This window comes from Ciconia boyciana, chromosome 27, assembly GCF_034638445.1.
Source record: "Ciconia boyciana chromosome 27, ASM3463844v1, whole genome shotgun sequence".
In the NCBI taxonomy this organism is placed as follows: domain Eukaryota; kingdom Metazoa; phylum Chordata; class Aves; order Ciconiiformes; family Ciconiidae; genus Ciconia; species Ciconia boyciana.
The window spans coordinates 1313029-1340771 of NC_132960.1; the positions used below are offsets into that span (position 1 = coordinate 1313029).

The 27743-nt window shown below is 41.6% G+C and overlaps 1 protein-coding gene across 3 annotated transcripts; it reads left to right on the forward strand.

The window, feature by feature from the left end:
* On the forward strand, positions 1-27605 carry LIMA1 (LIM domain and actin binding 1). Of its 3 annotated transcripts, none has more exons than XM_072847189.1 (11): positions 1-107; positions 3862-3997; positions 6689-6734; positions 8783-9241; positions 14611-14719; positions 15930-16102; positions 18504-18611; positions 20924-20981; positions 21720-21835; positions 24839-24972; positions 25389-27605. In XM_072847189.1, the coding sequence occupies exons 2-11, from the start codon at positions 3879-3881 to the stop codon at positions 26389-26391; spliced, it is 2325 nt and encodes a 774-aa protein (XP_072703290.1). In that variant the 5' UTR covers positions 1-107; positions 3862-3878; the 3' UTR covers positions 26392-27605. The 3 variants fall into 3 exon arrangements, with proteins under 3 accessions (XP_072703290.1, XP_072703291.1, XP_072703292.1); XM_072847190.1 differs by having other exon boundaries at positions 15942-16102; XM_072847191.1 differs by lacking the exon at positions 18504-18611.
* Positions 27606-27743: the final 138 nt, after the last annotated feature.

Below are 27743 nucleotides of genomic sequence, written 5' to 3' on the forward strand. Positions count from 1 at the left end.
TGGGCGGGGCCGGCGCGGCTGCCCGGCGCCGCCGCCGGCGCGGAGGTGCAGTCGCCGCTTCAGCCGCGACAGGTGTGCGCGCGGGACCCGCCTCCCGGTCGCCGCAGGTGCGTGGAGCGGGGGGGAGGCAGGACCGCCGGGCCGACGGGGGGCGCGCTCCCACCAGCGGCCCTGGCAGCGGGGCCGGGGCGGTGGGGGCCCCGCCAGCGGGCGGCCGGGGCCGCCGCGGGGCTGTCCAGAGGGGGACCCGCTCCGGGAGCTCCCGCCGGGCGCTGGGCCGCGGCAGCCCGGTGGTGGGGTGCGAGCCGTGCGGGGTCGTGTCGGTGCCCGGAGCCCGTTAGCCGCCCCAGAGGCAGGCTCGGAGGCGGGCTCGAGCTCGCCCCTCCGGGCTGCCCCGCCGGTGCCCGGCCCCGCCCGCAGCGCCCGCGGGGGGCACCGGGGCTCTGTGGGCTCGCACGGTCTGGGGCTGAACGGGCTGGGCTGGCGGCGGCACGCCGCCGGCATTGTGCACTGGGGCCTCGGGAGCTCTGCGGCTCAGCCCAGCGCCTCCGTTGGGGCGGGGGGCGCGGTGCCCCGCTGAAGCGCGAGGGCAGCGGCAGCAGGAGAAGCCTGGTCCTGCCGCACCGCCGCTGCTCGCAGCTCGGTGTGGGTTGTCGTCGGGAAAAGGTGTTTTAGGGGCACGCAGCTCCCGAGGGCGTGTGTGCAGCCACAGAGCCCCTGAGGGAGGGTGCGCGCCCACCGCTGCCTTTGCTGCCGGCGGTGCCGTGCCCTGCGCCGATGCCCGAGCTGCTCGTAGGGAATGAGTTGTGTCAGCAGCTTGTCCCTGTCTGCAGGCGCTTTAACCATCCGTAAGTCAACCAGTTCCACTTTGGGGCAGGTGTTAGTAAAAAGGTTTTCTGTCAGGATCTTTCCAGATGTATGGACTTTTATTCTACTGTTAAACTCTTAGTTAAAGTTATTGGAGGTCGATTTGGTGCATTACAGCGGCTAAAGCATAGTCCCTCCCTTCCTTAGCGTCTTGCACAACTCCAGATTCCCTGTCCCCTCCTCCGGACTCCATGCCGTCTTCAACATAACCTGTCTCTATTGCAATATGCAGAATACTCACGATCTCGTTTAAACTTAAACACGTACAATAAAGGACTATTTCCTGAAATGACTTGGAAGAAATTATTCAGAAGGAGCAGCAAAAAAAGTAGAGAGATGCTTGAACAGGATGAAGCTATAAACGTATGGGAAAGCGCTAAGAATGTGGAATGGCGTTAAAAATGTGGGAGCACAAGTTTCAGGGCATCTCAGTGTTCTGTTTGGTGTCTTTTCTAGCACCTGAGATTCCAGATATGCTTCTTAACTTTCCCTTTGAACATCCTGGCAGTAGCTACTGCCTTTATAAAGAGATTTTTGCCAAAACAGGCCTGATTGTCTTAACGTACCTGTGGCTTTCATGGAGAAAATGGTAGGGGAACTGAACAAAAACACAATGGGAGAAAATGCATCTACAAACAGTGATCGCTACAAGCTGCAATGGAATGCTTGGGCATCAAAACTGGGCTTATTTTCTGCACAATTAAACTAGATTTTGTTTTCTCAGTATTTCACTGAGACTGCCCTTCCGTGTAAGGTGCGTGTCAAGGAGCAATCTGTTATCTCTGCCAAGGAAGGCTTCTAACGAATGCTCTGCTACTGTTTCCTGGGCAAAACTGGCTCTGGATTGTGAAAAGCAATTTAAACTGCAAAGTGGGGCTTCAGGTGATCTCCTTTTGGCTCAAGATTAATCGTAAAACAAAGTTTAAACTGTAGCATTACATGTCTGATTCAGAATTCTTTTTTAACGTGGACTTATATTTTTCAAGCGTAAATTATATCTGTAATCTCTGCATAGGTATTCTGTGGCTTTATTAAATCTATATGCTAAATGTTTGCTACTGGGCATCGACACAAGGGACTACATCCTGTAAGCACAGAAATGCGTGTTTATTTGCATGGGCAATATGCTTTTTAAAGAGGGAGAAAATCGAGCGCTCCTCATATTCTAATTAGATCCTTTTTGTTTGTGGATGATAATTTGTGCAGTTGGCAAAGACTGGTAACTATTTTAAGCCAGCCAAAGGGAGAGCATCCTTCTCTTAGTCCGGTCTGGACACAAGTTTGCAGGTTAACAGAAGAGGGTAACTTGGAGATGCAAAATGTTTTCAAGAAAGCCTGAATTTCAGAAAGTAACTCTGCAGTCTGAGTTTCTCTTGCCAGTTGGAAGGGGCAGTGGATGCACTTCAGAGACTGCCTTAAGTGGGAGCTGGGAGTCTGAAGCTGCAGTAAGCTGCAACTGGAAATGTAACATTGATAAGCAGTTTCAGTGTGTTTCAACATCGCAACAAAAATAGCGTCACTTTTCTTGTTTGCCACGATAGTTCAACCTGTAGATCTGAAAGCACCATCTAAATCACTGTCTTGAAAAAACACGTACTGGCACGGTGTGTCATTCTCTCCATTACATCAGGTGAATTAAGGAATGTTAGAGAAAGTCCCATTTCTCCTGTCCATATCCACCAAGACAGCAACGTGTCATCTGCTGCCTGTTTTATCTCTACGCAGCAGCAGGGTGCAGCACTAGAGAGGTTCCTCTGGTTCCAGCACCAGCCGGGCACTTCACAGAGCCAGCGCTCCCCTTTCAGCACTGGAAATTGCTGAGACTCACAACTCACAAAATCAGTGGGACTCTGCTTGCTGCAGCTGAATTCTTTCGGACTGAGGCGTGGCAGAGTCCCGAGTCTTTGTCATTTTTAAGCAGCTGCATTATATGCCTATGAGGATTTCAGAAACGTGGTCTTTCCTACGTTTGATTGGCTGTTTATATCGAGTTGCCTTAAGGTGCTTCCATTTACAGTGTAACTAGTGGTCAAGCAGACCTGTACTCGGGCTTCTAGAGTTCTGTGACCTAATGGTGCAAATCAGTTAAAGAAATTGAGGGAAAATAGGAGAAAGAGATCAGCCTGCCTGATGTTAGCATTGTAGGATCAGTTAGTGCACTTGCTACAGGCATTGTGTGACATGAGACCAGGGATAAAAGAAAAGAGGAAAAAAGGAAAGGCGTTGCCCTACAAGCTTTATTTTTGTCTTATCAGAGAACTCTTTAAATTAATCTCCCCTCCTTTCCTCCTCCACAAAAGAAAACTAAGTATGTAAAAAAAAAAATCTGATATAGTCTTGTTGGCTTCTGTGGTGAAAAGCTGTAGAAAATCTCTTCCCGTTTACAGCAGGACAGGGTAGTTAAAGCTGTTCCTTTAGGTAAGCGATAGCTATTGCAACATGAGGTTTACAGCTGCCTCTGTGAACAGAAGACTGGTTTCAGCTCACAGAGGAAACGGCTGCTGCGTTAAGAATGAACGCCACAAGAGTGAATGAAAAATGTTTGCATAGGAATTACATCCTCTTAGGTTTCATAACTCAAGCCTTCTTACATAAATGCCAGCACATTTGGTTTAGAAACCAGAACAAGAGGGGGCATATTAGGGCTTCCTGGAGCCCGTGTGTGTATAGGAAACACAGAGCTTCAGGTTAGCACCCTCTTCAATCACAGCTTGCTTCTTACTCTGGCTTACGGCTTATCTCTCACCCCTTTCATTGTGGCTAGTGTTTTTATCAAGGGCACCGTCTCAATGGCATCTGCAGAGGAAATTATAATTTTAATCTGACGCCCTTTTTTAAAGTCAGTTGATGGACAAGATCCTGAATGATCAGGACTTAGTGGCACTAGCATGCTGGGAGCACCCAAATGGTGACTTAATATCGAATTACTTTGTGAAACTACTTTTCTGCTCACATAATTCACATTGACTGACACTGTACTTTCTTCTTGAGCAGGTATTTGTGGTGATAAGATGGAGCCTTCCCCATTTAATAGAAGACAATGGGCTTCACAGTCTTTGAAAATCACTGCGAAAGAGCTTTCTCTAGTCAACAAGAATAAGTCATCAGCTCTTGTGGAGAGATTCTCCAAGTAAGTGCCGTGAGGCTGCTGAACACAAGCTGTGTGTGTAGGTTGACAGCTGACACCTTGAACAATGACTGCTTCACTGACAGTTGCTTTGCTGCTTAAAAATAATATAGCTCTGTAGGCATTTTAAGTTTCTGGTTTAATATGTGCTGGGCAAAAGTTTTTCCACTTGCTGACATTATATTGTTCAGCAATCAGAATTATAATATCTTTTTTCTGCTGTCAGAAAATAAAGTAGAACATTTTCTGTCAAACTACCAATTGCAATTTGTTTTTGAGGGCAGAGTATTGGGATGTAGGCGGCTATTGCCATTAGGGTTTGACTTCATCAGAAGTGGTCTTTAACTGTGTAAGCGTAAACTACATAGGTTTCTCTGCTAACATGGCATTTCCTGCCTGGTACTATAAAAAGTAGCAGTAATGCTTTATCAGTTAATTGGAGACCAGTTAGAAATGGTAGTTCTGTCAGCTGCGGGTGATAGATGGAACCGTCCAGGAAGAGTTCCGTCAGAGAATTTCACAGTAGCTATGTTCTTCACAGTTGTCCCCTTCCAGATGTCTCGCAAAACTTATGTAGAAAAGGAATATTACCCATACCTTTTCTCTGAGAGATGGATGACGGGTTACAGTCTAATCGTAAAGTAATATTTGATACACTGAGAAAGCTGAGTGATGGTAGCCTGTACATGTTTTCTGGGAAAGCTTTTATTTCCTTAAAGAAATATATAGACTACAGCTTGGATTTTCAATGGGATTTGGGCAACCAAGTCTCCTAGGCTATTGCATTAATGGCGTAGCAAGGTTTTGGAGTATTTAAATCGAGTGTGGGAGAAACTTTATGGAGTCTATAGGGGAAGGATAATTGCAATCTGGACTTCACACAAACATAGCTGTTTAAGTTACTCTTTAAGTACTCTGTCCTAGGGAGAAGCTGCTTGCTTTGACTGCTCTTGTTAAGGTAATTTATTCACCCATTGAAGCTTGATTACAAAACCTGGTCATCTTGCTAAATGTTGATAATCCTTTGAAAAGGGCTTACTGGAAGTAATCCAAACTGCTATTCCTTAATCAAGTAGGGTCCCTCTACATAAGCAGTGTTAGTTCCTTGGAAAAACACAGTCCTACTTACTGGCTTTGTCAGCACTGACACTTACGGTGAGAAGCATAATTTTTCTAAATTGCTGTTCCCTAAATATTTCTTTGTGAAAACATTTTTTTCATTCCATATAGTGTTTAGACTATCAGTTTTGTCAGGTCAGAGACATGCAAATTGCAACAGCAGAGACTTAAACAGTGTGCTGTGGTAGGCTAACTTACAGAGAGAGTGCTGTCTGGGACTCTTCAATCCTTGTTTGCGTTCCAGCGTGGTACTTCACTTTCATCCCCATATCTCTCTTTGTTCTTTGTTGCTTCTTCCATTATTGATCTCTCTTCCTCCATAAACTTACTTTCTCAGCATGGCTCGTTCAGATTTTTGAACCTTTATAGTACAGAGACATAGGTTAATATGTTTGTATTGATTAAAGAGGGCCAGCTACACTCCTCTAGCAGCTTTCAGTCTGTACGGTAAATGCAGCTTGCAGAGCAGAAATAAGTAAGGGTGCAATTTGTCTACTCTCTAGTGTAACAAGAGGAGAAATCTAGACAGGAGCACACTATTCACAGCAGGAAAAAAAAAATCAATTGTTATAAAGAAAAAATGAGTAATAGAGCAGGTATCAGCACGTAATAATTTTTTTCTTAGAAGGAACTGAGCCCGTGATATACATTAGTTACTGGTTTGATACCAGCAATTATTTAAAGTCTGAAGCTGATTACTGTGGTGATATTAGTGTCTCAGTTACTGCCTGTAACATATTCACAGTTGTATGAAAAGTAGAATTCCACAGATCAGAACGACAGAAACATCATTTGTCCAAGCAGACGTTGGGTGACATTCCTCCCCTTTGAAAAGCAGAGCTCTATTGACAAGTGGCAAAATTTGTCTCATCTGACTAATTTGTGCATTTCAAAAGCAAAGTGCAATCACCTTGCGCAGTATAGCAATCAGCGCGGTCTGTGTGCTCCTAGCTGTGGATGTACTTATGCCCAGTGGAGTGGTGTGCAGATTGCTGGGAGTTTTCTATAGCTTCTTAAAGGACTTTGATTCATGATCCAGGGTGGCTTATCTTCAGAGGGCTGTGATTACTGTTTCCACTGCTGGGATGGTTCAGCTGCTCATGAAGCAACTGCTGAATTGGTGCCGTTTACAACCTAGCATAGTAAAATCAACTGGCACTTATGTAGATTTTCTGCGTATGCCAAGCTGTAATTTGTTACGGTTCAGCAGCTGCTGTATAAATAGCTGAGTTATTCCTGCAAGGGGGCACAGCAGACAGCTGGGTGGCGGAAACAATACAGCTATTCCAAGGTAAACGGTCTCTATTTGAGAATCAGAGTGCTTAGGTAATGAAAAATATTAATGTATGCTATTATCTTAAACTGAATTACTTAAAATTTGTCTATCACTTTGCATTGTTCTGGTACTATTTGCTGCTATTTTTCCAGCCTCTGGTTTTATTTGATAGGTCTGGGAAGTGCACAGAATCCTTGGTGGGGAAAAAAAAAATCTCAGCTGTCTTCAGGAGCATTCAGTATTCTGGTTAAAAACTGTTTGTGGTTCCCCCCCCCCCTTTTCTTTCCTCTCTCTCAAAGGTATCAGAAAGCAGCTGAAGAAGCCACTGCTGAGAAAAAAAGAAGTGTAAGTATTTGTGTCCTAGGCAATAAGTAACAGCCTGCAATCAGAACAGATCACCTACATGCTATGTTTCTGTGACAGTTGATTTTTGGAATATCAAAGTTGCTGCCATGTGTCCTACAGAAAACTTGGCTTAGACATAGTGTTTGCTTTTGACTGTTCCCCCTACCCTTTCCCAGTGTGAATGAAAGGAAAAACCAAGTGCCTCGCCCAAAGCTTTATGTTGAATCACCAATTCGCTCCTAAGCAAAAGGCAAAACGAGTTAACCACAACACATGAATATCCGCCTCTTTGTTCTTAGCTGTAGGCAGTTATGTGGTACCTCTGCCTTTCTTAACTGAATGTAAAAGTCTGCTTAAAAGAAGCTACCAGCCTCTCTGAAATCTAACATGTGTGTCTTTGATAGCTGTACAGTCCATGAAGGGGGATCTTCTCTGAAGTGGCTTACAGGGTTCAGAATGCCCCCGGATGAGGGAGAGCCATCCTTTTTGGCTCTGTCACAGCCTCGCATTCCCTTCTGTAAACTACATTGCACTTACTGTTCTGGGGTCAGGGGACACTGGCTGCAATACCAGGCACTAAGATTGCAGGTCTTTGTATGAGTGGATCCTCAGTTTAATTTTTATTTAAAAAGACCAGCAATATTTTCAGGATATATAGGTAAGTCTTTGTTAGACCATGCTGCCTTGATCTCTTTAATGCTTGGGGAGTCATTCTTTTTCTGTTTGGGATATAGGTGTGGTAAAATAAGCATTCTAAAAATTACTCTCCAGTCTTAAATTTTCTTCATTGTTTGGGTGATCAGGGAACAGGCAAGTCCCAAGTCAGAATGACTTGTGTTTATGAAGTCTGCTGGGACTCCATAGGCGGCATGTCCAGGGGTGTTCCTGCAGAAACCTGCTGTGCAATTTTCAGTACTTCTGTTGCATTACAACATTTGCCTCATAATTTTAGTACTTTCTTTTAAACACAGTCAGCAAGCAAGCTGATCTTTTTTGTAGCCTAGGTGGATTCAAGTTAATTTGCAAAGCAGTGTTCAAAATGTGACCAGAAGAGTAATAGGGTGAGAGACTTAAATCCTAATATAGCTGCTAATCCTGTTTAATTCCTGTAAGCCTTGCAGCCCTGTTCCACTTGCAATGAGTTTGATACGTAGCGGTCTCCATAGGGGAGAGACAGCAAAAATGCAATGGCGGCAGGTATGAGATTTGAATGAATCAAACATGGTCTGGTCTGTTACTCTGGGGAGAGGTAACTACTTGTAAGCGAAACTAGTCTGAAAAGCACTTGAATATGAGGGATACTACTGCTCCACACATTACAGTGGTAAGGCAGCGCTTGTGACTTGTGTGCCTATTTCCTGCCAAGAGCTTTCAATGTGTTGAGTGAAACAGAAGAAAAATTCCAGCAAATGATCTGGTATTTATAAATGGGAGCAAAAAGACATTTGTTGTCAGTGCTTAGCTTGAGCCTTACGCTGCATGGTATAAAATACTGAAGACAGATCTCTGGTAACTAAAACGCTACTGTTAACTGATAGTAGAAATACATAACTCCAAAAAAGTAATGTTTTCTGAAAGCTAATCTGTAGCTTTTTGGAAGGCCTACTAATTGTTGTCTTCTGAACCACCTGGGAGACACTGCAACATTTGGCACACCACCCATCTCTCCTGTGGCTGCTTTTGCTATTGTTTGCTTGTTCTAGGACTAGAGACCCTTGTTGTGTGGATTTTGGTCCCCTTTCCTTCATGTGTGAATTCAAGCCTTTTGTGTGTCATTTAACTCATTAGAGCTTGACTCCCTTTTTCCTTATAAGGCCATCCTGTTTGCTCACTTCCTGCTTTAGCTCCTGACTTTTCTCTTCTCCCCCCTCCTTCCTTTCCTATCCTGGATGCTTTCTCCATGTGGCACAGTTGTAACTGTTCACAGCTGTCTGAAAAAGCAGAGGGCTGGGATCAGTACTGAGCCTTTAGCTTCCTTTTGCATAGAAAGGAAGTGCTTTAATGCTTCATCAGGCATATAACTGGAATTAACTTCTTGTTCTTTGTAGAACACAGAAAATCTTCCCTCTCATTTTAAAAGGGGGAATCTGAGTGTACTAAAGAAGAAGTGGGAGAATCCAGTGCTGGGAACGGAGTCTCGGAAGGAAACGCTGCGGAGCAGCTGTGCTGAGGTTAGGCACAAGGTCGGCAGCCCCGGGCTCGGAGTCGGGAGCAGCCCTGCTTCTTCCCCAGACGCGGAGCAAACCCCGGGGGCTGGTGCTACATCTGACGCCCAGGCTCCTTCCAGCACCTCTGGCCAGCTGCAGTGTCCTGGTGGTGACAGCAGAAGGTTTCAAAGCCACTCACTGGAGAGCGGTAAAATGGAAAACTGCCTGAGAGAGTCCAGAGAAGTGGAAAAGCCTGAAGCCAGCGAAAACAGGGACTCTTCGGGGAAGATCGAGAAATACAGCGTTCCGCTGAACAAACTCAAGATGATGTTTGAAAAGGGTGAAGCGACTCAGACCAAGGTAAGAATCTGTCCCTTCAAATCTTAAGAGAAACTAAAACTCTGCTGCCTCTTGGGCATCAGGAAAAGTCCCTGGAGGGAGTGGCTCCAAACTATTGACTCTGCAAATAATTGTATTCATTGTCTTAGTTGAACCATAATGTAGCTGGTGTTAATAACTTACTGGAGCTATACAAATATGTGCAGAGTGCTTAGATTTGTGGCTATTTGTGATCACGCATTGGAGATGTAAACCGAATTTGCTTGTGAAAGGGGTACAACTTAAGAGAAAAATAAGTATGGAATTTATTAAGTTTTTTTTAAAAGCAAGTTGGGATTGTTTGTATCTTGTCTTTAGATTAAGATGAGTTATGCAAACATGAATTGTGTAAAAATATATCTGTGTATATTTATATATATATAAAAGAAAAAGTAACTGTTTGAAGTGAGCTCAACAATCTCGGGCGGTTGCAGTTGGGATGGAAGTACTGCCAGAGTTAAGAGGGTTTTTTTATATACGTATCAGTCTGTGAGTCACACATATGCACATATAGAGAGCTATATATAAGCCCCACGAAATACTCCCATCTTTTCCTTGCTGTTCTCTCATCTTTGTATCTTAACAAATGTTTCTTATCGAAAAAAAATCCTCACGGGGAAAAATAAGCAGAGATAGCCAGACAAGCTCCTGCCTTCACTAGTTTTGACTTGCAAATGCACAGGGCTTGCATTTTCGTACAACTGCTCATGAAATCTGATCCTGCATGTGGACTGCAGACTGTGTGTCCCCGGGGAGAATTGCTTAACTAGAAAATGAGTTGCATATGCTAGTGACTTGCAACATAGTCCTGAGGCCTTGATGCTGGTGGATTTTCCAGTTTTCTCATAGTTTCCTATACTTCTGGCTTTGTTTTACTGCGGGTGGTTTTCTTGCAGTATTGAGTAAAACAAACAAATTTTGTACAGAAGTTGTTTAAATATGTAACAGTTAAGGGCTTCAGAGGAGCACCTCTGTGTTAAAGTGAGTTTTGGGTCTGTATATAGTAATTTCACAACTTAGATTTTTGTAGTCTTTGTCATGATGTAAGAGCTGCCCATACTATCACGTCCATTGAAAGGGCGGGCTGTGTAGCCTGATCTCCCGATAGCACTTCTCTGAACTCTTGCTGTAGGATTAATCAGTCAGGATTCCACAGGAAAGTACCGTTTTGCAGATGGGCTTCAAGCAACTTTATCTTAGCCTGGGGAATAAATTGTTTCGGAGCTGACTGAATCTGGAACTGATAGTTCTGTCAAGCTTAGTAATTCAAATATTGTTGAAAACCAATTGAACACAGTACATACCATACAGTAGGTGTGAAACTATTCAGGTTAGGTTCAAATTATGTTCCTATTCCAAGTTAGTCTGGTTACTTTTTAATTTTAGAAGGGAAAAGGCAGGAAGTCCTCTAAAGTTTAAGTGTATGGGGGGAGGGGGTGTCTTTGTCATTAGAAAGCACTATTGTAAGATTTCTGGTTCTGGGAATTTATCTGAGGACTGGAGGATGATGTCATGCAGTCACATACAATGAAGGATAGTTAGGCGCTATGGGGACACAGATCTTTTTCACTAAGGTAGGAGGCAACTACAGCAAGGATGCAAGTTTGGCTAACCACAAGCTCTGCAGTTGCCTCTTCCATTTATGCTTTTCCTGAGCTCTGTCCATTGATAAACCCCTGGTTTAAGTGGAGGCAAGGCTTCATCTGAGAGATGGCAGTTTTCCTTGGTATTTACTTCAGTCTTAAGGTATAAGTGCTGTCAGAGCTTTGCTGACAAAACATCTGTGTAAGTAACAACATGGCTGTAACTTCATGGCAGTGAAGATAAAACAACTTGCCTGGTTGCTGGGCAAGTCTCTGGCAAGAATCTAGATTAGAGCCTGGATTTCCTGACTCAATCACCCACTCTAAACAAACCTATTCTCATTTTCAGGGTTATAAGCAAAACCTCCTAGTTTATTCATTCATTCATTCAGATCTTGCTCTGTCTTCTGCAATTTAGATACAAAGCAGATCTTTTTTTATTGCATCTTCATGGAAAAAAAAGCTCTAACTACGTTAGCGGCAGGCTCAGCACTAAGCAAAGACTGAACATCAGGTCTTTTATCAATTTCAAAGAATTCTTCCTGTAAGTGATAGCAAATGCATAGAGGAGGAAGATCAGAAGAAAAGAAAGAGCAAGCAGATCTGCAATACTTCTTAAAAAGTTGTCTCCAAGTTGGTTTGTATTTTTCCTTTAAGGCAAAAACTTAGTCTTGTGTAGCTAACCTTATGTGCAGGGTCACATTTGACACAGGATATAATTAAATAGGTGTAACTTTTATTTGGTCTTTTGCCCAACAGCTCTTTGTGCCCCAGGCAAAATGCTGTTAACTCTGTTTGTGGTACCTCTTTTGTCTTTGCACTCACCTCTTTTGTCGTGGAACCTAGAGGCTTTCCAGACATGAGGAATATTTTATCTCATTTTGCAAGTAGCCCAAGCTGTGGCATGAGAATTGTGGCCCAGCCAGGGCTGTGAAGCGAACTGAGTGGCATGGGCATAAGGCTGGGAGTCAGGGATTCCTGCACACGAGGGGTGTTACCTTCCACGAGCTCTAATCACCCTAATTACTTGTGGTTGGTCAGTCTATTGATTGTAATGGAGAAAGTCCCTCATCTTCCCTTTGTTAAACTTTTTTTTTCCTATTACTCTGCCTTTTTTTTCCCCACAATATAAAACTGTTGATATAAAATCTACACAACATTGACTTTATATTTGTAGGATTTAGTACTAGGAGGTGTACAGAGATATCTCTAAACTCTAACTAAAGCTTTCGTGTTTTCGTGTCTTGGAGTTTTACTCTCAAGACCTAGGCTAATTGTGTTATATGACTTATCTGCAGAAAAGTTCTTCGAGTGAAATTGTAATACCTGTAGATGTGAGGTGGCAAAGAGGACAGGAGGAGAGGAGCAGCAGGACTGTGGAGGTGATTCAGCTGACAGTTGGAGTACTCATTAACTCAGTCTGTTTTAGCTGGTCATGAGATGGCTGCCTCTGATAATTGAACTTTTCCTGCTGCAGTGGATTCCACAGCAAGGTGGTACAACAGGGGGAAAGCTCTTTGCTCTTAAGTCAGAACTCGCTAGCCTTTGGGAAGGTCCTACCAAGTCAAGGAGAAGAGTCTGTTTCTGATGAATATTGAATCCTTTACTGCTGGTTAAAATATGAAGGTTTTTGGTTGCTTGGAAGAAAACCTTGATGTTGCATGTGTGTCTAGATGAGGTGCTGGACCCTGATCCAGAATTCCTGTTGGTGGTCGTTACCTGAACACTTGTCATAATTGTTTGACAACACACTGGCCCCTTGCCAACTCTTATTTAGAGGTTTAATTATTAATTTCAGCGATAATTGAGAATTCTTTGTCTTCTCCACATGAGGGCAGTTCAGCATGATGTTACTGGAGAAAGACTACAGTGAAAATAAATTTAAATGAGATTCTGAAACAGAGGAGAATGAGAAGAGGCAACCTGAACAAGTTTCCAATCTTGATTTCTAACTGTCTTTTTCTCCTGAAAAGTGCTGATGGTTTTTTTCAGGGAGGTTGGAATCCCAGATGCTGGATCTAAATTACTTGAACTAAGACCTTTGTTCCTTAGTAGTGACAACTTCCTTACGCACTCTGCTGCCAGTTAAACTTCCCATGTGTCTATACTGCAAACTTGCTTTTTCATTTGTAGCTTTGTCACTCCTGCTGTGTGCAAGAAAATGTGTGTGGTGCCATATTATTACCCCCTCACACCAAAGAAATTAAAAAAAACAAACCTAGGGCAGCGATAAAAAGTCAGGGGTTTCAAGTGGGCTAATAAACATGTTTTCTCTTCTGCATCCTCAAAGGATCTTGTCTTCAAGTGTATTCTGCCTACAATGATCATCTTTGTGTACTAGTCAAAAGCTAGACCCTTTGAACGATAAATTTCTGAGTTGTAAGAACTTCAGACTTGTGGGCTCAAGGTGACATTAAAGCGGACATAGGCTGAATAAGAATCATCTAAGGATAGTTTGCACAGAATGAGGAATCTGCAAGTCCTTACAAGTGTGCAGACACTCCCAAACTGAACCTATCAACACACTCAATGGAAGGAAAAGACTTGTCATAGCTAAGCTCTTTTCCAGTAAGAAAAGTTACCAAAGTCTTAAACCACAGAAATAGAAAATATTTCCCATGCTAATGGAAAAAGAGGTTTTCCAGCTGCATTTTCCTTTCCTGGTAAAGTTGCTGTTTTGTATGCCAAAGCAGCCTGATTTTTCACAGTGATTATCTTACAGTGCAGTTCTGTTAAAATAAAACTTTGGAATTTCCTTCAGTTTGGTGACCAGCAAATAAGAAACTTGTTGGAAGTTGGGGGGTGGGGTGGGGGGAATGTGTGGTTGGAGCATCTTGCCAAACCTGCCTTCTTCCCTACATTAGCCTCAATCTTAATTTCCAACTGGCTCTGTGATTTAACTCTTTGTAGGGAGGGAACAAAGATCTATCACCTTCTAGTATTTTATAGGCTGTCTTTCAGCTGTGAAAACATCCTATCTTGATGAAGTCAAATTAAAATCTGCACTTCATGAGTATTTATCAAAGCTGCTGAAATTTCTTTTCACAATTACTTTTATCGAGCATTCGATTTTGGGGAGTTGGTTTCAACAAACGAGTATCAAATCTGACTGAGCCAGCCAGAGCATCTGTGTGGTAGTGCTACAAAACACCCTGTCCAGCACTGCATTGCCGATAGTGATTATCCTGGATATCTGAGAATATTTATCTCTAGCACTCTCCTGCTTAAGCTTCAGCCTTATCAGACCTAATTAGGGAATTATTTTGTACCAAATGCATGAGCTATCCAAATCAAAGCAAGTAACTTCAGATAACTTTTATTACAATAGTATTCTTCTTTCTGTTGCTGAAAATCAATGCAAATTTTTGATAGCTCAATCCTTTCATCCTTTTTCTGATTCTAAATCTTCATAAAATGACCTTGAACATTAGCTTCAAAAGAAATGGTATGAAATACAAAAATCTAGACTGAAGTTTTGTATTTGTGGTGGTAAATGCCTAAAAATCTGATCTTTGTGGTTCTCTGACTTTTCAGCAAAGATAGCTAGTCAAAGGGCATCTACAGACCTCATCAAGAAAGTGTTTTCCAGGTGACAGAGGGTCAGGTATTCTGTGATCAAACTTTATATTGGTTAAATAAGATGTCACCTGCTAGACTTGTTTATTCCAGTAAAGCAGATTTGCTAGTGACACCTGTGCATCTTAAAGGATTATACGCAACAATCGTTGCTTGTCCAGGCAGCTGATAGGTGGGTCTTGTCTCTAACAGGTCCCTAGAGACCAGAGGAAGACAGCAGTCGGTAGGAGGATTTCTGAAAACAGCCTCTCTTCGGAGGACTTTGATGTTGGCCAAGGAGAGAAGAGCCACAGTACATCAGGTCAGTAAATCTTATGGTTTGTGTTTTGTTTTGGTTTTTGTGGGTTGGTTTTTTTTTTTTTTTGGGGGGGGGGGTTAGTTTCTAAAATAAAACTACTTTATACAATACAATGGAAATAATTTTTGCATTTCAGAACTGGATGGAAGTGCAGCCATCTTCCATCTGTAAAGTCCATGCAAGCATTGCATTTAATGAATTAAGTGTTGCTGTGAATTTTAAACCATTATACTCTTAAGCACGGGAAACCAAGGCATGGGAGATAACTAGCAAGTTAAAGAATGGAACCCATATTTTCCCTGTGTCTTGATCCGAGGAGAATCCTAGGATGACTTCTAATAGTCAAACTAATTTAGAAAGTAGTGAACAGACAGCCAAGACAGTATGCCTTCTTCCTTCTTGCTTTAATTCTCATCCCTCCTACCTTGTCCAGACACAGTAACTACAGCTAGCCTTATGAAAGGTTGTTTTTTTTTCTCATTCTTTATTGAACAAGTAAGCTATTACTGAAGACCTGACCATTATACAAGGAAGTTAGACAGCAGAGCAGTCACAGGAGCTGGCTTTTTAAACCTGTTTGGCTAACATCTGACAGCAAAAATGAAAGGTGGATGGCAAGTAATGGGGCATAGTTCTGCGAGTCAGGAGATTTGCACCTATGCAAAGACTTAAGCTCCCAAATGTTTCTTTCCTCTTGAGATAAAAATGGATGCTTCAAATGATCCTGCGAGACTAAACTGAATTATTTCATAACATGTTTGGTCTTGAGATCCTTATCTGTAACATGTCATGCGATAAATTATTTTCATGGAGAAGGTGGAAGTGGCAGGTGAGACTTCCTTCCTCGCTTCCCATGTTTTCCCCAAAAGACTTTGACAACTATTCCACTACAGGAATGATGTATATTTCCATTTAGCCACTGTAGCAGCTGCTTTCATTTGACAATAACAGCAGAACAATCTTCAATGTTAAAACTGTTGGCGCTCATTACTTCTGAGACTGCTGGCTGGATGCTGCATGTGGTGAATACGCTACTTCTGAAAATAGCTGGATTAATTACGAAACTTGGAGCATAAACCTTTGACTGAAGCATTTCTGTGCTCTTCAGATCTGGAATTTCTGTGGTCTTGGGAGTGGTGAAGGGATGGGATTTGTCAATCTTTCTGTAGACAGGTCTACTGGTGTTCCTGAAAGTTACCCTTTATTCATGTAGTTCTTTTTCCAGGGCATCTTGTAGATACTAGTCCAGCACTCAGCCCAGATAAGGCAGAGACCAAGAAAAGCCTGGAGATGCCTCGCTTAACAGAAACGTCAATAAAGGATAGGCTGGCAAAGTATCAGGCAGCTGTGTCAAAGCAGGGCAGTTCCACAGGCCTCACCACCACGGTAAGTCTGTTCTTTGGCTTGTGTAGAAGTGAATTTTTGTCCCAACCTGAGACTGGAAAGGAGATCTTATGGAAGCCAGGCTTTTTGAAGATAATGCCATCTTCTTTTGAAAATAACTTTGTGCCCAGAGGAGTCATTTCTAATGAAGCATTGCCTCTACGTGCTGCAGGAAGAAATAAGTATTTGCATCTTCTTGGAATAATCTTGAAAGATTTCCAAGGAATTAATGCTGGCACCCTGACTGAGGTCCTTCTGAAACATAGCTGACATTCTTTTTCTTTCTGCATGTCTGTAGCTCTCTGCGTGGTTGTTGTGTTTTTTTTAAAAAACCAAACAAACAACCAAAACCAAACAACCAAAACCAAACTCAATTCTGTATTGTACATTAGCTATAAGCTGGGGGAAACTGAGGCACAGTAAGATGGAGCGACTTTCAGTGTCATACAGTGCCTAGAACCTGGATCTCTTGGCCTGCAGCTTTGGGATCTCTAGTCAGTTTTCCTCCCTTTTGCTTTTTACCTCCCTTCAAGTCTTCTCACCCATTATCTGAATCCAATTAGACTCTTGCAGTGAATGAACTTGTGCCAATTTTGCAGATATTTCATCAGGAAATGAGCAATTAATGAATCATGGTAAAGTATTGCAGCTGAAGAGACTGCAAGAATCTTAGCTTTTGTTTAAAAAGTGCTTAAGTACATTTGCTGGAACTGTCTGATACTTTTGCCTAATGATGGGAACTTTTATTGCTTAAGTATGACTTTTATTAACCAGAGTAATAAATTTAAAGAGGATAGGCCTTCTTAAGTTTGGAAACTTGCACTGGTAATAAAAGCCAAAAACGATGGTTGTAAGCTTCAGAAGAGCGCATGCTTCCTGGGTATCTTTGTAGAAAGGCAAAAGTCTCTACCCAGCTGAAATGCTTTCTGAATTTCACATGCAGTGTGGGTCTAATTCTCCAGCCCTTGGGAGGAAAGTCGAGTAATCTTCACTGCATGAATGGAAAATAATTGCAGCCAGTGCAACAAATGTGATTAACTGTTAATTGCCGATTTCTGCATCCTGTTTCTTTCCTGGATTCAGTTTGCTAGATTGCCTCTTCCAGTTTGTGGCTCAGAGCGGTAGCTGATACACTAAATTATGTCTTAATGGCATGAGATTTGCCATGGATGTCCCTTGAGACTCTTGTTTGTAAATCCCCAATGCTATCTGTTTGAGTGTCAGTCCAGCCTGATGCTCTTAGGATGTCCCATTTGGCAGAATCTCGTTCGATTTTGGCCTGGCACATCGACAAGGGCAGCACATAAGACAGAGCAAACAACGGTTTCTGAGTCCAATGTTTGCATTACTTCTGTGTTCCAATAGCAGCCATAACTCTTGGATATTGTCCTTCCCTGCTGACAAAGCAACTAGGGCTCTTTTGATATGGTAGTGTGGTATTTGTACTTCCCGTCTCTTAAAATGTGTCACATCTGTGCTACAAAGGAAAGCCATAATCTCTCTTGGGAACAACTATTTTGAGGGCATTGTGGTGTAATTAGGCCTGGATTAAAACTGATAGACACTTTTACAGTTGGTTAGAGTAAGGGTGAGAAGCAATCATTTCTATGCATTTCAAGTGATACAGGAAGGGGAGGGATAGCTGATGGGCAGCATATTTAGAGATCGATACATTAAAATTCTAACATTCAGTTACATACTTATTAGACGTGGTTGGTTTTGTGCAGACTTCTTTACAAAATCCGGTAAGACGCTGGTGCTGGCATTTGGCTGTTTCTCTTTCACGTTACAGAGAAGACGCCTTGTGAAAGGGACGAGTCTTTCTCCAATTATCTTGTATCCTGTGGCAATGAAAGAAACACGAGGTTTCACTGGATTTTATTTTGTTTAAGTCTGAAAGATTCTTTTGTGAAAATCTTAAGTCGTTTTGTCAAGAACAAAAGTCTTGGTAAATAACAGAATTAGGTTTTTGACTAGTATTGAAGCAAAGGTAGGATTTTATGTTGAATTGTATTTTTCAGTTACACAGTGCTTTAGATAGTGCTTGTCTTGAAATACTTGTAATTTCAAATGAAAAGTTAACATTTCTGGAAAAGGAAGATGTGGATTCAGCAGGGGAAATGAGAGTTGACTTTAAACAGGAATCTGGAAGTAGAGAAAAGGGGTTGTTTAGAAAAATGCTGGCATTACGTCCATAGAGTATAGTAAAATTCTACAGCCCTATCTTTTTTCTTCATTAGAATGTATCACTTACCAAGTTTGTATAGATTTTTATGCCCCTTCCTTTTTAATTATCACTGTATGTACTCAGAAAACAGTTTAAAAAAGATTTTAAGAAAAATGGAAAGCAAGTACTTTCCTAGGGGAAAAGAACCTGTCAACTTTCAAGTGCTTTATTCTATAGAATGAGATTCAAGCCAGTGAAAGTGAACTCAAGAATTACAAATCTGAGCAGAAGGAGAATATGCCACCAAGTCTTGAGGACTCCATTTCCTATCAGGATGGGGAGAAGGTAAGATGCTTGTGCTGGTGAAGATCAAGGACTTCACTTTAAGTGGAACTAGTTGTAGAAGCACAGCTGATATACTTGTTCCACATGCCATCTAGAAATCGAATATGAGCAGCTGATGCAGACTATTTACATGCTGCAGAATTCCTGATTTTTTTTTTTAATTATTTTTTTAGACTGTCTGAATTATAAGCTAGCAAGCCTCTGTGGAAGACTTTTAAGCAGTTGTAGAGACTATGAGAGACAAATTTTAAGTTTTCTTGGAGAGTTCCCTTGTCTTCTCAGTAATTACATGCCTGTAGTGTGGCAGAATCCTTCAGTATCATACTTATGTATTTTCTGATGGCTTCAGTAGCTGACTAGGGCTGAAACCTCTGATGGTTTTGTGGGGGTTTTTTGTTCTGGTGATTTTTTTTACTTTGCCATTAATTTTTGATGAAGCTACCTAAACTTTTTTGTGTCATGTTCCCTAACTGTAAAAAGATGATTCACAGCTAGGTATTTGTTTTGTTTGTGGTTTGGGTTTTCTTTTCTTTTTTTTTTTTTTTTTTAAATAAACCAAAAATGAAACAGACCAGAAAAAAAGCCCACGAGAAGCTTTGTGTGATGCAAGTAAAAGGAATTTGTTACTGTTTCTTCTGCATTTAGTGGCTAAATTTTAAGGTAACTGAGAATGCCAGTTTGGGTTTGTTCCTGGTTTTGAGCTTCAGCTGTAAATTGAGACTAAATTACTCTGTGAATTAGAGATAATAAAGCACGCTCAAGCATTTGTATACTAAACTGGGGGCAGCAGACAGGATAAAAGTAGCTGAATAATAATTGGGGTACTGTGTATTCCAGCCATTCTGAACACGTGGCAGCCTAATGCCAGGAGAGCTTTTAGAGCTTTCCAGCCTTCCTTGGGCAAGGGGCCAAATTGTTGCTTTCAGCTGTTCCTCACTGACAGCTGAGCAGCTTCATGTTGAACTGGTGGAGGCTGCTTTTTGCTAAAAGGTGAGTTAATTAAAAGAACACCTGTTAAATCAGAATACTTCCCTGTTGTTGAATGGAAGATTTGAATAAAATTTCTTGTATGCAGCTGTAATTGTGAAGTTACTTGTTGAAGTGTCCAGGTGCAATAAAAAACCTGAATAGGACATTGTTTGAGAGCCAGGACTGTCTGTTTGAAATGACATGATGAACTTTGGAAATAAGCCTAATTAAAACTACTAGTAGTAAATGTCAGAAATGGGAATCCTCTGGCAAAAAGGAAACAAAAGAAACTTGCTAACCTTCTCTGTCATTTTTCACACTGAATCCATGAAAGATTTAGTAGCCAGACGTGTGACTGTTTAACAGCCACAGCACATGCTGATGCACTTCCCAGTATACGAGTGTTACAGTTATTTTTTCAGTAGACCGGAGTATGTTAATATATGTAACTTGCTTCCTCATTACCTCATTAATTTGCAAACTTCAGTTGCTTGCAATGGACCTTCCAATCGTTAAAGTGAATTAGTGATGATTTGCAGTTAATCTTGTTATGGTACTTCAGTTTCTCAGTGTAGCTATACAACTATTTGATTTAATAGCAATAGTCCTAAGTTTAATAAAGAAATCTACATCGAGAGCTTTATCTGTAACATGTTTATTATCTGAAACTGGTTTATATTCAACTCTTCTAAAAATTTTTTTTTTTTAAATATTAATCTGTTTCTGAAGGAGGATGAACAGGATAGGTCCAGGCATGTTTGTCCCAACCTGGGAACAGTAGACTTCTAGTTCTACAAAAGCTTTTTTAAAAATTCAGCTGTTTGTTTTTGTGTGGGTTTTTTTTTTTCTCCCAAAAGCACTGTCTTTGCTGAAGTTTAAATGTCATAGATTTGTCAAATGTTGGAGGGAGCTGTGAGATTTCCAGTAAATGTGTACTGCTTGGTGTCAAGGGATTTCTAAGTAAGAAATCCTGGGCGGTACATCAACAAAATCAACATGGATTTCTGAAAACTAATAGGTAAAGGTGTACAAGCTGCAGGTGTTTGGGAAAACAAAAATATGATGTTTGTGTGTGTGAACACTATGGAAGATGATCTGAATGTTGCAAGAGCTGTAAAATTATGAGGATGTCTACCTTGTAGCAAGGTCTAACATTCTTGGCGGTCAGCTGGACTCTGCCTTGTGCCTTACAAAACAGAAAGTAGCTTCATGTGCGCCTCAGTGTGGCCAGTGTCTTCCTGTTTAAGTGCTTACAGTGTCAAACTGCCTGTTGTGTTACTCAGGCCGTGATTATTCAGACTTCAGAAGGTCAAAGGTGCTCACGGTCTAATATTCTCTTGCAGGTTTCTGTAGGTGAGAACAGCTTGTCTTTCCACTCTGATCTTCTAGAGGATGGCAATGGTAAGCACCCGTTCTCCTGCCTCAACAAGAGTAAAGCACGTGGCTGAGGAAAAGCACTAACTCTGCCCAGTTGTGTGTAGGATGCTTACGATTAGTCCTGTGAAATGATGAATTTGACCCAATAAAAACCTGTCTTCTACTAAAAATCTGTCCTGTGCCTAACTCAAACTTTATAAGAATTTCTTTCAGGTTTAGCTATTCATTTGCAATTGTAATTCTAAGACATCTGTAACTCTTGTTTGCTCTGATTGAACACATTTAAGTGTAGTTTCCTCACCATTTGGACTTAAACTTATAGCTCTGGCAACTACTACATCAGTCAATAGGCTGAAGTACTTATTAATGCAGAGCAATTACCAAGTGTCTTTGGTGTTGTCCAGAGATAGACACGTTTCTGTTCAGTAAAGTATGTAAGCACATTCTCATGTTGCCTTAGCTTTACACCTAAATTCAAGTCCACACGTGAGCACTTTGCAGAAATGAAGAACAGTTCCTGGAAGTTAGGTGTTGGATCCTTGAATATTAGTTTCCCTTCTATATCAACTTAACTTTCCTGGTAAATAAGAAAAGTAGAATGATCATGTTTAAGTATCTAGATCTAAAGGTTTAATAGCAGATGTTCAAGAAAAAATGTGTTGGCCCTTAGCTGGTAGGATTGCTCTTAGGTCTTATGAGCATAAGCTTTCTATGGTTTTAAAGTCATTGTAATTACCTTCTTTTCCTCCTGTGCTCCCTTAGTTGGACAAAACTTGGAGAGCAAGACAGAAGTTCAGAAACCTGTCAGCACAAAGCAGCAAAACTTTGGTTCTAAACCAGCTGGCCAGACAGACGCATCTCTGCCAAAAGCAGTGAAGGTAAAGCGGCTATTTATTCTCAAACATTGGCGATGGTTAAAACCAACTAACTTCTCTATTTAATATTGAAAAGCCTTAATGCAACCAATGGGTCTTAATGCACAAAGGGTCTGGCAGTAACTGTATCAATACCTGATCTGCCCTTATCAGACTGTGTTCGTGAGGGAACTTTAATTCAGAATGGAAAAGCATCTCAAAACTGTCAGTTTTTCTTCAAAGTTTGAGTTGCTTGCTGGGAGTTGCCCTGCTGCTGTTACACAGCATGCCCCTACGACAGAGGCAGTTTCTCTTCAGTGTGGGAAAAGGGGTTTGAGCAGGGGATCGTATTGGGACTTGTCTGTGCCTCTTCTAAAGTCAGTGCTCCTAGAGACTGGCACTGAGGTCCTGATACTGCTCTTCAGAGCCTTTAGTAGGCTGGGACTTGGCTTTCTGCCTCCCCTTCCAGCTGTTCCCAAGGTAACTGCAAGTGGTAGCAACTTTCTAGTAAGGGCGCTGTGGTGACTGACTCCACAAAGACCGAGTTTGGCATTCTGAATAGCAAGTCCTTAATGTTACATTTTCTTTAGCAGGAGCTATAAAGCATAAAGCAGATGGAGAACTTCTCGGATAGGAATGTATTTGCTAATCTTATTAGACACACAAATGGCAGTGCTGAACATTTTGATCACACTGTACTTTCTTGTCACGTGTGCTGTCTGGAGTTAGGATGCCTGTTCCCTGGGCTGCCACAGACTTCCTGGCTCACTCCTGAGGAAACAACTGTGCTTTTGTTGTTTTCCCCATCTTGGAGAGCAACAGCACTGACCTCACGAAGACCAGTGAGATGTGGCTTCCTAGTGTTCTGGAGTATAAATGCCAGTATGCGAAATTAGAGCTGCCTGTAACGCTTTTGTAATCTCAGTCTGTTACAGCATACAAGATGGACACAACCTGTGTGTCTTGGTCCTCTGTGCTGTCTCTTTATATTATTAGAACCATTGTAGTCCTCTACCTTGTTACTGCTGTAGATGCTGCACTGCCGAGATAGAAACCCAGATGCTATTTATTCATGTAAGGTTCCTTTTTGTCTCTTCCAGCTTCTGTTTCCTGTTCTTGGTTCCTAACCTCTACTCCTGCCTTCTGCTTCCCTCCTAATGTGAGCTCAACTCTCAGCTTTCTCTCAAGTTCTTTTATATTTACTGGGCCTCACCTTCCTCCTGTAGCTCCTATTTGTAGTATGCCTGGAAAGGAATTTCTTTCTCTTCACATCCCAAAACGCCTCTCCATCAGCCATAGGGCTCATTGTTATACAAGTAAGTTCCTCCTCTTAGATGGGGATGTGCATTGCAGAAGCACATGCCAGCACCGTAATGTCATCTTGCAAGACTAAGCTTTCAGGGAGAGTTACTTTTTGATGGGCAAGCAAATTGTTGCTGCCTTGCTCCCTGTGGCAAGCATGGATGATTAGATTTTTGTTTGCATCAGTAAACTCTGATTTTTTTTTTTTTTTAGATTTAATTTAGTGATTCAAAATTCAGAATTCGTATGCAGTTTTGGCAGCACCTAGAAATTGTGGATTTTTTTTTTTCCCAAAGGAACTCTGAACTTTTGTTGGTCAAGCTGTCATCATAATTAGAACTTTAATCTTCTATAACTTCAAGCAATGCCTTAACAAAATTGAAATACCTATTAAACTGGACTTAAATTGTCAGCAAACTTTATGGTTGTGACAAACTGACTTCAGCTGGCTCTGTCTTCAGCAATCTGTCCCTCACGTATTGTAACTTTCATTGCCTAACCATTGTTTCTAGTCTGTTATAAATTGCTGTAATTACGTCTTCCTGTGACCTTCCTGTTTTTTCTTTAGCCATCATATTTTTCCTTAAAGCTTTTTAGTAAGTTTGTAGCAGGTAATTCTTTCTCAAAGAAAAGCTACAGTATCAATATGTGTATGCAGACCCATGGTATGGAGCCTAGGCACTCTTTTACCCTGCTGCTACAGTAGTTGTAATCAACGTGCGGCCCGAGACTGCCAATTTTTCAACTGTAGGTTATTTAATTTTTCCTTTAAAGTGTCTCCCCTATTGGCCAAGCTTTAATAGATTCCAAGAAGTGAATGGCATCAAGTGACCTTTCTCATGGACAATGTACTTGCTTCCTTGATGTTGTCAGAAAACAAAATCTGAAATCGTTCCCATACAGCACAGCAGTGACACTTGACTCCTTAGCGTTTAAGTTTACCCTTGCACTAAGCTCTCAGAGGAAATTCTCTTACTGAGCACATAAACAATTTTAGCTGTTTAACCTCAAAGCCCTGCTCACTTTAAGTCTTGAGCAAGTTTGAGGGCTGCGTGTCTTGAAACCTGAGTATAGTTTCTTTGCGATAGAACTGGAATTGCTTACAAATGAAGTCAGAAGTGCTTCCTGCTGCCTGCATCTGTGCTGAGACTATTTCCCCCTCTTTGAGAGGAGAGCATTTAGCAAAAGGGGATCATTTCAAACCATTGAGCAGCCTGTTCCACCCCTTTCCCCTCCCACCCTCTACCTTTTATTTCGAGGTTATTTCAGCTCTTTTTCTACACTATTTTTTTTTAATTTTGGTAAGTCTCATACTGACTGTAGTCTACCTGAATATTTCTTCATCATTTTCCTATAAAGAAAAATTGAGGTTGCAGAAATAGATTAGACAGCTTTTTGGGAACTGGCTCAGTCAAAGTTGTAACTGAGTTCTAGTATTTTCATTGTTCCTTCTCAACCATTGCTCAGCTTGTGATGCTTCAGCTGTGGAATTCACTGGGGCAAAATCTTGGCCCACTGTCAAGCCACAGCAACCCTGTGGGCCTGCTATAGCCTCTTCCTCACTCATTGCCCAGCAGAACCCACTCTACCATAATTACCATTGAGTTGCAGAAAGTGAATCGCTGCAATTTTTCTGAGAACTCTGGAAGCCGTGCATGAACCCAAGCCAAGTCCCCTAGCAGTTGATTCATTTTCCAGTTAACAAGCTTTCTCTTCTTCCCGTAGAAATTTCAGTTGCCAGCAAAGGAAACCTGTGTTGGGTGTCAGAAGACTGTGTACCCGATGGAAAGGCTCTTTGCCAACCAGCAGGTGTTTCACATCAGCTGTTTCCGCTGTTCCTATTGCAACAGTAAACTCAGGTAAACACTCTGCTTTTGGCTGCTGTTGAGGAAGTGTAGCTTTCCTTTTCAGCAGCTGAGTAAGATGCTGTTCAGGCTTAGCTGAGCTGAAGGCAACCATAACCCAGCAAATTGGAGAGGCGTGCAGGAGTGGTAATGCAGACCTAGTTCTGCCAGTGGCTTTTGCACTTGATGCAGTCTATTTTTAAACTCTTAATGTAATTTTATGTGGGGAAAAATATAATGTCCACCTTTGTAAAGAACTCCTGGCGTTTGAAAAGAGAACCGTACAAACTCGTGAAAGCTGTAAGCTTGTATTTTCTAAACATGTTGGAAGACTGAAATTGAATCTCTTCAGTAACATAACTAAAATATACAGCCATCTCAGTGGCTGAAACACAGAATGCTAACATTTGACTTCCTATTTTCCTGAACAGCCTTGGGACATATGCATCTCTGCGTGGGAATATTTACTGCAAGCCTCACTTCAATCAGCTCTTCAAATCTAAAGGCAATTATGATGAAGGCTTTGGACACAAACAACATAAGGAATTATGGGCAGGCAAAACTGAATGTGAAGAACCCCTGGAGAAAACTGTCCATGGTGTAAATGTGACAGAAAGTCCGCAAAGCTCAGGAGTAGAGGATGCCCCAATTGCAAAAGTAGGAGTTCTGGCAGCAAGTATGGAAGCAAAAGCTTCAGCTTTGCCTGAAAGAGAAGAGAGACCAGCAGAAACAAAAAAGCTCAGGATTGCCTGGCCGCCTCCATCTGACCAAAGTATTCAAGGAAGTGCCTTAGATGAGGGCATCAAAGTATTCAAACCCAAATGGCCCCCAGAAGAAGAGATTTCCAAGCCAGATGTGCTGGAGGACGTGGATCTGGATCTCAAAAAGTTGAGAAGATCTTCCTCGCTGAAGGAAAGAAGTCGTCCCTTTACAGTAGCAGCCTCGTTTAGAACAGTATCTGTTAAAGGCCATAAAACAGAGAATTCATCTTCTCCTTCTAAGGCAGAGAGAGACATGTTGAAAAGAAGTGAGGAACTGGAGAGAGACGTCATGGTAGACAAAAAGCAAAAGGAAAAGAAGGTTGAGAATAGGAACATCCAAAGTGCGGAAGAGAAAAATGCAGAGGAAGAACAGGAATTGTCTGGTATCAAAACAGTAGAGCATAACTTCGTAGAAAATGGCCAGGTGAATGCAGAGACAGATGAGGAAGAACACACTATGGAAGAGCAGGAAATTCCCAATGAAGAATTCCTTGAACCAAATTCTCCTAAGCATTCCAGCTTAGCCAATGTCGTGACTGCTAAGGAATCATCTCCTAACCAGAACCGCAAATCCCAAGATGTTGGTTTCTGGGAGGGTGAAGATGTGGAAGATCTATCTGTGGAAGAACAGATCAAAAGGAATCGTTACTATGAAGAAGATGATGAAGAATAAATTGGCCTTTTACTAGAAAACTTGCTGCAAGGTGCTGGGCCTTTTTAAATCGGTGTTTTTAGCTTTAACAAACAGCTGTCCTCCATGAAAGCGATGCTATACTGCACATCGACATTAAGGGAATCCTGTGTACAAACGATCTCAACTAGAAAAATACTCTGGAAGCCTGCAGAGTATATTTAGGTGCATGGAAACAAGTATCTGGCTGTGGGATAGCTTCAACAGGTAATCTCTGTCCACAGCACGAGAACAGAGCTGTTCTGTCTTCCTACTGTCTCATCCTTTTTGAGCTTCAATACATATTACACTAACAATTTACGGAATTTCACTGTCTTCACAATGGTGGTGTGAAACAGGCTTTCTGTAATACACTACTTTTACCACTACAAATGCTACTGCAGTGCTTAGGGACCAATTTCAAAGGGACTTTCTGGCCTGCTTTAAAAATGGTGACTCAATGCACTTTAATACATGTAAAGGGCACAACTGGGATTTTTTTTTCATAGTAAAAACATTTGTTTGTGCATAGTATCCAACAACTAAAACATCTTAAACTGAGTGCGACGTGCTTTTCTTTCTCAAAACTGCCTGTGATCAATTGAAGACTCCCTACTCTCTTTATTTTTCTCTGTGCAACTGGAATGGTGTGCCCATTGCTGGAGCATATGTATTTTAGTGCTTATCCAGGGGCTGTGCTGACTGACAGATCTCTTTGAGGACAAGTCAACACTTTTGCAGTAGCCTGCAGGGCATTACTTTTGCATTTCATATGCATTTGAAGTGGGGTTTTTTTGGTTTTTTGTTTTCTTTTTTTTTTTTTCACTTGTTCATCATCATTCATTTTAAACTGCAGATAATAGTTTTAAGGCCTCTTGACAACTTTGAAATCCTACTTGTATCAAGCTGCCGTAAATCTTTTCATTATGGCTGTGAAATTATGCTGCATTGCAAAAATCTCTGGAATAAAACCACCTGAACAGTGAAACTTTCTGATTGCTAGCATTGAAGCTTAGTACATTTTTAAACTTGACTTCATTTATTTCACAAATAATGAAATCTTGAACGGTGGAAGGAGGATGCCCTTTTATATTAGCTTTTATTTGTACTGTATTCTCATGAGAATTAGCTCTTAACTATACTTGAGGTGTAAAATATTCTGCTTTCTTAACAGTCCTGCTAACTACAAAACCTTCAATAAAGTTTGGTCATTTACATTAAAATTTGTCTGAAGACTGAATTCATACTCATTTCACAAAGGGGCGGCATTTTAAAAAGACTGTGGGAAAAGATGGGTGAAATGCCGGTGTTCTTACTGGAAGCTGGAGACCAGACAGTGATTTTCGTGGTGCCAC

Coding starts and splice junctions, on each gene's coding strand:
- LIMA1 (XM_072847189.1), top strand. CDS start 3,879: ATGGAGCCTTCCCCATTTAATAGAAGACAATGGGCTTCACAGTCTTTG. Junction 9,242..14,610: donor GTGAAGCGACTCAGACCAAG/GTAAGAATCTGT, acceptor TGTCTCTAACAG/GTCCCTAGAGACCAGAGGAA. Junction 20,982..21,719: donor TCTTCTAGAGGATGGCAATG/GTAAGCACCCGT, acceptor GTGCTCCCTTAG/TTGGACAAAACTTGGAGAGC.